Below are 12,177 nucleotides of genomic sequence, written 5' to 3'. Positions count from 1 at the left end.
GTCTCTCTGTGCATCTCGCATATATAGGAATGCATCCTTTAAATGCTCTATAGTCAATAATATATTGTCCCTGTCCAGGGTATCAATATTTTCAGTCAGGGAATCCGACCAAGCCACCCCAGCACTGCACATCCAGGCTGAGGCGATTGCTGGTCGCAGTATAACACCAGTATGTGTGTATATACTTTTAAGGATATTTTCCAGCCTCCTATCTGCTGGCTCCTTAAGGGCGGCCATTTCTGGAGACGGTAACGCCACTTGTTTTGATAAGCGTGTGAGCGCATTATCCACCCTAGGGGGTGTTTCACGCTTCCTCACACACTTTATTCAATTCATCTGATTCAGGAAAAACTACGGGTAGTTTTTTCACACCCCACATAATACCCCTTTTTGTGGTACTTGCAGTATCAGAGATGTGCAAAACCTCCTTCATTGCCGTGATCATGTAACGTGTGGCCCTACTGGAAAATACGTTTGTTTCTTCACCGTCGACACTGGAGTCAGTGTTTGTGTCTGGGTCCGTGTCGACCCACTGAGGTAATGGGCGTTTAATAGCCCTTGACGGTGTTTGAGACGCCTGGACAGGCACTAACTGAGCTGCCGGCTGTCTCATGTCGTCAACAGTTTTCTGTAACGTGCCGACACTGTCACGTAATTCCTTAATTACGGCCATCCATTCAGGTGTCGACTCCCTAGGGGGTGACATCACCATTATAGGCAATTGCTCCGCCTCCACATCATTTTCCTCTTCATACATGTCGACACACACGTACCGACACCCAGCACACACACAGGGAATGCTCTGATAGAGGACAGGACCCACTTAGCCCTTTGGGGAGACAGAGGGAGAGTTTGCCAGCACACACCAGAGCGCTATATATGTATAGGGACAACCTTACAATAAGTGTCTATCCCTTATAGCTGCTTATATCTGTTATTTTGCCAAATAAGTGCCCCCCTCTCTTTTTTACCCTGTTTCTGTAGTTGCAGGATGCAGGGGAGATTCTGGGAGCCTTCCTACCAGCGGAGCTGTGTGGGAAAAATGGCGCTGTGTGCTGAGGAGATAGGCCCCGCCCCCTTCACGGCGGGCTCTTCTCCCGCTTTTTTCTGAAAAACTGGCAGGGGTTAAATACATCCATATAGCCCAGGAGCTATATGTGATGTATTTTTCGCCAACTAAGGTAAATTCATTGCTTCCCAGGACGCCCCCCCCCAGCGTCCTGCACCCTCAGTGACCGGAGTGTGAAGTGTGCTGAGAGCAATGGCGCACAGCTGCAGTGCTGTGCGCTACCTTATGAAGACAGGAAAGTCTTCTGCCGCCGATTTATGGACCTCTTCTTGCTTCAGCATCTGTAAGGGGGCCGGCGGCGCGGCTCCGGGACCCATCCATGGCTGGGCCTGTGATCGTCCCTCTGGAGCTAATGTCCAGTAGCCTAAGAAACCCAATCCACTCTGCACGCAGGTGAGTTCGTTTCTCTCCCCTAAGTCCCTCGATGCAGTGAGCCTGTTGCCAGCAGGTCTCACTGAAAATAAAAAACCTATTTAAACTTTTACTCTAAGCAGCTCAGGAGAGCCACCTAGATTGCACCCTTCTCGTTCGGGCACAAAATCTAACTGAGGCTTGGAGGAGGGTCATAGGGGGAGGAGCCAGTGCACACCAGCTAGTCCTAAAGCTTTTACTTTGTGCCCAGTCTCCTGCGGAGCCGCTATTCCCCATGGTCCTTTCGGAGTCCCCAGCATCCACTAGGACGTTAGAGAAAAGGATTTACCGGTAGGTACTAAAATCCTATTTTCTCTTACGTCCTAGAGGATGCTGGGGACTCCAAAAGGACCATGGGGTCTATACCAAAGCTCCAGAACGGGCGGGAGAGTGCGGACAACTCTGCAGCACCGATTGAGCAAACATGAGGTCCCCATCAGCCAGGGTATCAAACTTGTAGAGCATAGCAAAGGTATTTGAAACCCGACCAAGTAGCCGCTCGGCCAAGTTGAACCGCAGAGACTCCTCGGGCATCCGTCCAAGAAGAGCCCATCTTCCTAGCAGAATGGGTCTCCCCCAACAACGGTAACGGCAATCCAGCCGTAGAACGATCACGTCGAATCGTATCACAGATCCAGCGTATAACAGACTGCATAGACGCAGGTGCCCCAATCATGCTGGGAGCATACAGGACAAACAGAGCCTCTGTTTCCCCAATCTGAGCCAAAATGGCGACAAATTAGTCAAAGCCCCGACTACATCGAGAGTCCTTTAATCAGCCAATGCTTAAGTAACCACAGACATCACAATAGGCTGGTTTCTGCGAAACACAGAACCACCTTCTCTGCTGAACTATTATCCGAGTTCTCAATACCGCTCTATCCACATGCACATGCAAGATCCAACAGGGGCTCTTGTGAGACAAAGCCGCTACTTTCGACACCCACCTTGCGGACGCCAAAGCCAGTAGCATTACCACTCTTAAAGAGAGAATTTTTTAACACAACCTTTCACAAAGGTTCCAAACATTGTGATACAAGAAAACGCAATACCACGTTAGGGTCTCCTCCTTTCACGAAAGTCCGAACTTCCCGAAAGGTGGCCAATTCTTTTAAGAAAATGTATAAGGCCAAAACTGCACTGAAATGGAGCCTAACTTTAGGCCTGCATCCCCAACTGCTTGCAAGGAATGGAGAAGAACGACCCAGCTGAGAATCTTCCGTAGGAGCCTTCGTGGATGCACACCAAGACATAACTTTACGCCAACTACGGTGGTAAGGCTTTGTCGTTACTTCTTTTCTAGCCAGAAGAAGTGTGGAAACGACTTCACTGGGAATACCCTTTCTGGCTAGGATATGGCATTCAATCGCCACGCCGTCAAACGCAGCCACGGTAAGTCTTAATATACGCCCGGATCTTTGTAACAGTTTCTCACGTAAAAGAAGCGGCCAGGAATCTTCTATGAGTAATCATGAAAACCTGGAAACCAAGCCCTGCTTGGCTAGACCGGAACAACGAGGATCTCCTGAACCTTTGTTCTTCTTCCGGTATGACCTTCAGAAAAAGCGAAAACGGAGGAGACACATAGACTGACTTAAAACGCCCAAGGTGTCATGAGGGCGTCCACTGCTATAGCTTGAGTGTCCCTTGACCTGGAACAATATCCCTGAGGCCTCTCGTTGTGGCAAGATGCCAACATGTCCAATTGAGGTACTCCTCAAAGACTTGTCACTTCTGTGAAAACTCCTCGATGACGACTGTATTTCTCCCGGAAGGAGATCTCGTCTGCAGAGGAAATCTAATTCTCCGTCGTTTACCTCCGAAGCGAAGACCGCTAATATAGCGTTTACCAGTCTTTCCATCCAGCGGCAAACTTTTGCATCTTCTGCAATTGGTGCTTTGCTCCTTGTTCCGCCCTAGCGGATTACTTACGCCACTGCTGTCAAGTCGTCCAAGAGAACTAACACGGGCAGACCACGAATAATATGTTCGTCAAAAATAGCTCCTAATACAGGAAAGCATATTACAGACAAGGTTCCCAGCTTGACCTTTTCCTCCGGAAATACGTCCCTTGTAAAGACTAATCCCCAGCCCCGGAGATCTGCATGCATGAACACCAGGATCTAATCTTGGATCCCGAACCTTCGTCCCTCTAGAAGGTGAGAACCGAGCAGACACCACAGGAGCGATGTCTTGGCCATTAGAATCACATTCCAGTGCATGTGCAGGTGAGACCCGGACCACATTTCCCTTGAAACCACTCTGGCATTTGACCTGCTCACCGAAAAGTCCTCTTAGGCCGCACCCATCCGCTTCATAACGGAACTTAGTGATGGATTGTCACTGCAAATCTGATCCGACTCCGGATCCACAGACCTCCTGCCACAGGAAAAACACAGAACCTCAACCGTGCAGTATCTACTCTGATACCCACCCCCGACATCTGCAACGTTGGGAACAACAGCCATTCCCTGTGTTGAAGAACAGTCAGAGAGAAACAACGCTTTGCACCACTTGTTTCTTGACCTCGCCTTAATCAGGAGAGCGTCTCAGTACAGAATAACAATGGCTCTTATTATTGAAAGAAACCATCATACTGCCATCACTCCGGTGAATTGGCAAATACAATCCTGGATATCCAGCCAGGTAAGCTGAATGCGGAGAAAAACGCAAAACATCTTAGTTTTTAGTTGTTTTTCTTAACAGGGGACAGCAGGACAATGGCCTGAACCTGACACCCTCTGGTATGGCGTCGCGTACTACCTCCCCTTCCAGAGGGGAAACGGTAAGATCTATTAGAAAATCAGTGAGTGGAAACATCTGTAACTCCAGACTGTCCCCCTCTGGATTCTATAATTAACTCACGGGTCCTGGTCTATTCCCGGACTAACTGAAAAGTAGTAGACGAGTCCCCACCAGAGTGGGGTCCAGTCAGGTAGACTCAGCACCATGTGGTGGATGTGTGAGAAACAGAAAACGACATCCGCTTCTGCGAACCTAACAAGGCTGCAGAACACTTACCTTTTCACCTTCTATCTGCACAGAAAAGGAAAAAAGAACGGTATCGAACTAGTTAAAGCGACTGCATCCCACAAAAGAATGCGTCACCAACCGTTGTGAGGGAATCTAACTCACGAAGTTTGATTTACCAGCAGTATCCGCCGAGATTGACTGAACTAAGGCATCCCCAAACAGCGGCACACCGCCCCAGGGAAAAACTCCAGTATCTCTCGGAGTCACCCTCAGCATTTCCCCGGCCACCTCCTGTATACGCACTGCAGCCTGCCGCGATGTATAGAGAAGACCCAACATAAGGAAAATCCCCTATCTCTGTAGGATAATTCTATTGGATGTCCTTCCGAATATAAACACTCCCTCATGTGCATGTAATGCAAATAAGTCCAAAGAATAGAAATAAAATATCACTTAGCTTCCTGTATCCGATCCTTTGTGACAGGACCCCGTGTCGACCAGGATTTGACTTTCACAGTATTCTCTCCGCCGTGGGAAAAGAATAAACATTCGGACTCCTTGAGAGGATGTGAGACCCACTCGTCACGGCCGACCTAGAGCTTTATCAACAGAGGGACCAGCACATGAGAAGGAATACTATTACTTCAGCATTCATTATAAATCATAAGATGAATATACATATTGTAATACACATATACACACATATCCCACCTATATATACATATAACATACATATAAGCAGATTTTTCGGAGCCTTCGGGACCCTAGTGACATTAATGTGTTCTGAATGTGTACTGAATGCCCCAGTTGTGGAACTACCAGGAAACATTATAGTCGACAGAAAACCTAGTATTCGTCGACAGCAGGGAGTAGTAACCAGGCAAAATAACATTCTTGCGACCCCGAGGGGTCCCAGGGAATTATACATACATAATTTTAGTAACTTTCCCCCACAAATATAACCATGTCTGTGCTCGAACTACAGGCTCATGGAACCGAACCATACAAATACATATAAATATATATACAGGTATAAGTTAGTTACAGCATGTCAATTTACACCCGGTAATAACAGTTGGTGCCGACAGGGTCACCCACATACTACTGTGTCTCCCATAACGTGTTTACTATGAACAAGCATAACACTACCGACCTGTTGACTCAGTATCTACTGTATGAAGTACCAAACAGGCGCCGGCGATGCAGACAGTGAACCCCAGAGGCGTATGTGACAGAACATTCACACATGTCGACACAAGTGTATATCGGACAGGGAGCACACAGAGAATATACACAACCATGATTACATGCCCATTTCCAAATCAAATAGTGTTATACATTCCTCCACATAACACTAACAGTATGTGCCCCCCCTTGTTTGTGCTGTACACATGTTTTGGCGGGGACATTGAGAAAAAATGGCGCTGTATCTTGTTGTGAGGGCTAAGCCCGGCCCCTTATCGGCGCGCAGTAGCCCGCTAATAATATAACCTTTGCATGCAGGCAGGGGACCATATACAGTGGCTACACACTGTATATGTGTTATGGGAGAGTCAAAATAATGTAAAACTTACTGCCCAGGGCGCCCCCCCCCCCCTTGCACCCGATACCAGCCGTTGGTGTGTGGGAGCAATGGCGCGCAGTGGGATCGCTGCGATATGCTGGCGGGGGTAGCGGACACGGTGCCCGGGCACCGAATAACAACTTAAGCCAGCCTAAAAGACCCTCAGTAACTTGCTGCCCAGGGTGCTCCCCCCCCCCCAGCGCCCTGCACCCTGTGAGTGCGTTGGTGTGTGGGAGCATGGAGCGCAGCGCGACCGCTGCATGTTACCTCCGTTACTGAAGTCTTCTGCCGTCACTGAAGTCTTCTGTTTTTCTAATACTCACCCGGCTTCTTTCTTCTGGCTTCTGTGAGGGGGGTGACGGCGCGGCTCTGGGAACAAGCAGCTAGGCGAACCAAGTGATCGAACCCTCTGGAGCTAATGGTGTCCAGTAGCCTAAGAAGCAGAGCCCTTGAACTAAGAAGAAGTAGGACTGCTTCTCTCCCCTCACTCCCACGATGCAGGGAGCCTGTAGCCAGCAGGTCTCCCTGAAAATAAAAAACCTAACAAAGTCTTTTAGAGAAACTCAGTAGAGCTCCCCTAGTGTGTGTCCATTCACTCCTGGGCACAAAGTCTAACTGAGGTCTGGAGGAGGGGCATAGAGGGAGGAGCCAGTTCACACCCACTTTAAGTCTTTATAGTGTGCCCAAGCTCCTGCGGATCCGTCTATACCCCATGGTCCTTTTGGAGTCCCCAGCATCCTCTAGGACGTAAGAGAAATACTATAACCAGTGTTGAGAAAATATATGGCCTGCACTACTATTTTTTTTAGTTTTGGAAAAGGTGGATTCGTAAATCTAAACAAAACATGGCCCAGATTTATCAAAGCTTGGAGAGAGATAAAGTGGAGAGACATAAGTACCAACCAATAAGCTTCTAACTGCCATATTACAGGCTGTGTTTGAAAAAGGACAGTTAGGAGACCGGCGGTCACAATACCTTCCCCTACATTTCGCATCCTTACAATACGGACAGTCGGCATGACGACCAACAGGGACTATTCCCACTCGTAGGTGTCCACGACATACATAGACGACGGCCAAGCCCGCAAGGGGCTTGTTGCGCTCGCCCCTCCGCGCCGGCGGTCCTGCATACCACACCCGTTCTACAAGTCATTACAACGGCTTCTGGATACAAACAGTCATGAAGAGCCATTTACGAAAGTGTACTGTAATGTTCTATTCATTTATGATACACATGGACTTGCACCCTCTGCTGGGGGGAGATGGGTGGTTTTGGGGAATTCCTTACTAAGCACAGAATTTTAGACACATGGGTGCAAAATGTTGAAAATCCTTTTCTCTTCATCCATGGGTGGGGAGATACTGTATACCCATGTTAACCACTTGTCTGGCACAATCGCATGTGATGTGACCGGAGCAAGGAGTACGTTACCTGGCCAGTGCTGCCCCAATGTGCACAACCTTCACTGTGTGGCCACGACATCCGGCAGTGAAACGGCGGTCATCATTGCCGGAATCGCACCCCCTGAATGCCGTGCAACCGGCACTCTGGAGTCTATGCGCCTGTGATTGCATCGCAGGGAGGGGAAGTTCTTTCCTCTCCCAGCACAATTTGCTGATCTCTGCAGCAAGGGGGGACTGATCACTAGCACCCCTTGCCTCACACTTCGCTGCACCTTGCTATAGGGAGAAGGGGCGGGGCTATTATGGGGGACGCCTAATATAGTGGGGTTCCTTTTTACACTAAGGGGGACTGCCCCATAAAAATTTTTTTTTTAGCTGGAGGGAGACAGGGGAAGAGGGCGAATCATACATTAAAAATAAAAACGACATAGTTACACACATGGGGGGCACTAAACAGTGAGAGGCCCACTGACACTAGGGGCTGAGAGGGCGCTGCTACTGAGATCTGTTATCACTAGGGGGGTGGGGATAGATAAAGCAGTGGATCTTTTGCTACTGGGGGGGGGGGGGGGGGGGAGGAGGGCTATTTCTAATAGGGGGTGGGAAGTCATTTTTCAATGGGGCCTATGAACATTGGGGGATAAGGGCGGGCGTGTGACCCCTCCCCAGGTATATATGTATACGTATACATATATATATATATATATATATATTATTTATCTATTTGTGGGGGGTAGGAGGGATTAAGAAAATATTTATATACAGTATATTATTAATAATGGTAATAATAAAGATGACAGCCCTAAATATTTAGGGACTATGAGGGGTATGCAATTTGCTGCGGTAATCTCTGAGCTGTTGATTTCGCCTCCATGACTATTAAATTACGGACCATGCCTCAAAACTGGTGAAAATGGCCCTCGTTTTCGCCGGTGCAGGTGAGAAACATGTGGATTCGCTGATCCACATGTTTTTCGCTCCTGCTGAATTTTTCGCCTAGGTGAAAAAACAGCACTGCTACTGAATAGGGTGAATCTCCATTTGCCCTAAAAATAGCGAGAAGTACAGTTTTTTCCCCTAGGCAAAAATACCAAACCTAATCGCATACCCTCCTGTTACTGTAAATGTAGGTATATTCCCCTATTACATGTATAAAAAGAAAGTGAATAGGTACCTTGAATGCCACTTGCTGTTAAACAGATAGTTGTACAGACAGTAGCGAAAAGAAGTACAGGTTTGCTTATTTGTATTTTGTAAATTACCCTTATAGTAGAGGTATAAGAACAAAAATATATATTTATAAAAAAAAAGATGTTAAAATTGTAGTGTGCCTTGGACAACGGAAGCAGAAAAGCAGCTGTAGTTTAATATGGACTGTATAATGTCTTACCAAATCCTTTCATAGCCTTCCTGAGCACTTCAGCGTCTCTGAGTGAATCAAAGTTTGGTGCATCTGCAATAGTTCCTCGTTTCCCAGCCTGCTTAGAAAAATGGCATCGTTAGGCCAACTTCCCTTTTAAGTCATTAAATAAATAATGACATAATCGTAAACATTACTGAGGCACCTAAGCAACAAGTTACACTATGCAGACTAACAACTCTCATTTTAAATTGTATACCTCCACAATCAAAAACCAACCGTGGAAGACAAAATTATTCTGATGCTGGCTTTCAATGTCCACTAGGACAATTATATGTACTGTACACCAGATTAAAGAACACAGTGCTAAAACTGCACCTTCAAAAGGCCTGAATAAATGTCAATGTAAATAATGGTTAAAGTGTGAGTCGCACTTGTAATTGTAAAGAACACCAAGTAATAACTTCAACAGGAGATACAAATACCTGACAAGCCCAAAAATAAATAATACAACTCACTTTTAAATTGTTTAATCCAGAGTTTCCTAGCTTCTACCATTACAGTCCAGATTGTAAGGATATCCAAACTTGAGTCAAGATGGATACATCAAATTGACTGAGCTTAAGTCAAAAGTGCTCAAGCATGGATATCCTTAAAACCTGGACTGTAATGGCAGAGTTTAGGAAACTCTGGTTTAATCTCATCTTTTCGGCATTTTGTCACTGCCAATATGATGTTCTCATAGTGGGTGGAACACCCAAGGAAAGAGGCATGCTTTGGTGTCATTACGGTTAATTAATTAACAAATTTACAAATGCTGCTTTGTGATGTCTCACGTCTACTGCGGGATTGATAGTTTGCACTATCCAATGTGAAGCTTTGCAAGGTTTGGAGAAGCGCGCACATTGCGGAGCGCAGGTTGGGAACATAAGCATAATTTGTTTTGGATTAAAAAAAAAAAATTGGTACAGCACAGGATTCTTTACGCTAGCTGCTGGGGATGGAAAAAGGCAACTCAATCTCCCAATCTTTTCCTCTACCCCAAGGGTCTTGATTTCTTAGGCTGGTCAAATGTGCCAGAACACCCAACATTGTCCCCATACATATAATGGGACACAGGCTGCACTATTATGGCCAATGTAATGAAAACCTTTTAATCATGCAGGACTCATACTATACCGATAGCCCCAATGTCTCCTTATGACAATGTTTAAGCAGCATTTTTGAAGAAAACCAGAACAAGCAGATTTGATTATGATGCAACCGTTTGAATTGCCCAGCAGTGTAAAAGGTATGCCTTGGTATACACTGGTACTAAATAGTATTTTTATATCTAAGGGATCGGGTTACTTCCTATATTCAATTGGAGAAGCACATTAAGTTGGAAAGCTATGGCTGTGTTGTTCATTTAACTACTTGCTTTTAACTAGCATATCTGATTTACACAATATAGTGAATCATAAACGACAGCTCAAATCTATCAGTTAAGTCAATAAACCATTCAAAATTGGCTAGCAGAGTTTCCCAAACGCGGTCCTCAAGGCACCCCAACAGTCCAGGATTTAGGTATATCCATGGCTCAATCAAATTGACTGAGGTGTTAATGAAGTCATCTGTGGCAATGCATGGATACATTAAAAACCTGGACCGTTGGGGTGCCTTGAGGACCACGTTTGGGAACCTCTAGGCTAGCATAATGTTAGTATTACCGGCATAGGAGGAATGCTGGGCGTTCCTGAAGGCTGAGATGGATATTGTGGCATAGAGGGATTTACGGCTGGAGCCTGAGGATAGCTTGGTACTGGCTGTTGTCCTGGGTAGGTCACTGGAGGCTGGCCAGGGGTTGGCATTGGTTGCCCTGGCAGCTGGCCTGGGTATCCTGAATTAAATCCAGGCATTCCAGGCTGTTGTTCTCCACCCGGAGCAGGGTACATGCCATAACCGGGTCCTTGAGGCTGCTGCGGTGCGCCATAACCAGGTCCCTGAGGCTGTTGTGGTGCCCCAAAGCCAGGTGCCTGAGGCTGCTGCGGTGCCCCATAGCCAGGTGCCTGAGGCTGCTGCGGTGCCCCATAGCCAGGTGCTTGAGGCTGCTGCGGTGCCCCATAGCCAGGTCCTGGAGGTGCTGGATATCCACCACCATATCCTCCTGGCTGTGGGTTCATTCCTCCAAATCCTGCTCCTGGAAAGCCTGGCCCACCCTGTAACAAAGGACACAATCTAACTAATTATTGTGTAATCATTAGATACATATTACATTATCAGTATACATTGGACCACTTAAATCTCCTCTTTTCAGGATTTTCTTCCATTTACACTTGTGGATGATGCAGCATCATGCATTGAGTAAGACACAAACAGGCAATATAATACAATTTACTATAAACGACATTTATCCGATTTCCTTATGCTTGCAAGTGCACTGCCCTTACAGGCATCTAAATACAACAGGACCGAAAAGCATTATTTTTTGTATGGTAAGATCAATGAAGAACACGAACTGTAATTTTATTGCCCCAAACTCAGAATGTGCACTCACCCCATACTGCTGAGGGTTGTATTGCTGAGAGAAGCCAGACATATCCAGCCCAATGGAAGGTGGGTTGTTGCTGGGTGCACCCCATGGGTTGTTGCCTATATTAGGAGAATGAAGAGCAATTATAATGATTTCCTGAGAAAACATAACCCATGCTGCTTGTAGAAATAAAATGCACAATATAGTTAGACTCTCTGTAAATAGGATTTTAATTACCTACCGGTAAATCCTTTTCTCGTAGTCCGTAGAGGATGCTGGGGTCCACATTAGTACCATGGGGTATAGACGGGTCCACTAGGAGCCACTGGCACTCTAAGAGTTTGAGAGTGTGGGCTGGCTCCTCCCTCTATGCCCCTCCTACCAGACTCAGTATAGGAACTGTGCCCGAGGAGACGGACAACTTCGAGAGAAGGAATTTACATAGATAGTGGCGAGATTCACACCAGCTCACACAAACCAGGCAAACCAAGCTAACAAGCTTGAAACTCAGCAGCGGCTGAATAACATGACTGAATCACATCAGAACGCAGTACTTAACAAAGAACAAAGCAGTACTGAACTAAGTAACCACTGCAGGATAACGAAGCATCCTCTACGGACTACGAGAAAAGGATTTACCGGTAGGTAATTAAAATACTATTTTCTCTTACGGCCTAGAGGATGCTGGGGTCCACATTAGTACCATGGGGATGTACCAAAGCTCCCAGAACGGAAGGGAGAGCGACGGAGGCTCCTGCAGAACTGATTGGCCTCTGAGGACCTGAAGTTTGGTCAAAGTACCAAACTTGTAGAACTTTGCAAATGTGTTCGACCCAGACCAAGTAGCCGCTCTGCAAAGTTGTAAAGCCGAGAAACCCCGGGCA

The 12,177-nt window shown here is 46.6% G+C and overlaps 1 protein-coding gene across 1 annotated transcript in view; it reads right to left on the bottom strand.

The window, feature by feature from the left end:
* Positions 1-12,177, bottom strand: part of ANXA11 (annexin A11) — a 152,630-nt gene that overhangs the window by 48,196 nt on the left and 92,257 nt on the right. Inside the window, exons 3-5 of the mRNA XM_063958729.1 lie at positions 11,318-11,412; positions 10,491-10,979; positions 8,812-8,899 (exon numbers count right to left, since the gene is read on the bottom strand). Coding sequence (XP_063814799.1) covers positions 8,812-8,899; positions 10,491-10,979; positions 11,318-11,412 — 672 coding nt within the window. The remainder of the gene's footprint in view (positions 1-8,811; positions 8,900-10,490; positions 10,980-11,317; positions 11,413-12,177) is intronic.

The sequence above is a fragment of the Pseudophryne corroboree genome, chromosome 3, assembly GCF_028390025.1.
Source record: "Pseudophryne corroboree isolate aPseCor3 chromosome 3, aPseCor3.hap2, whole genome shotgun sequence".
Taxonomy (NCBI): domain Eukaryota; kingdom Metazoa; phylum Chordata; class Amphibia; order Anura; family Myobatrachidae; genus Pseudophryne; species Pseudophryne corroboree.
This window is presented reverse-complemented; position numbering and strand designations above follow the sequence as displayed.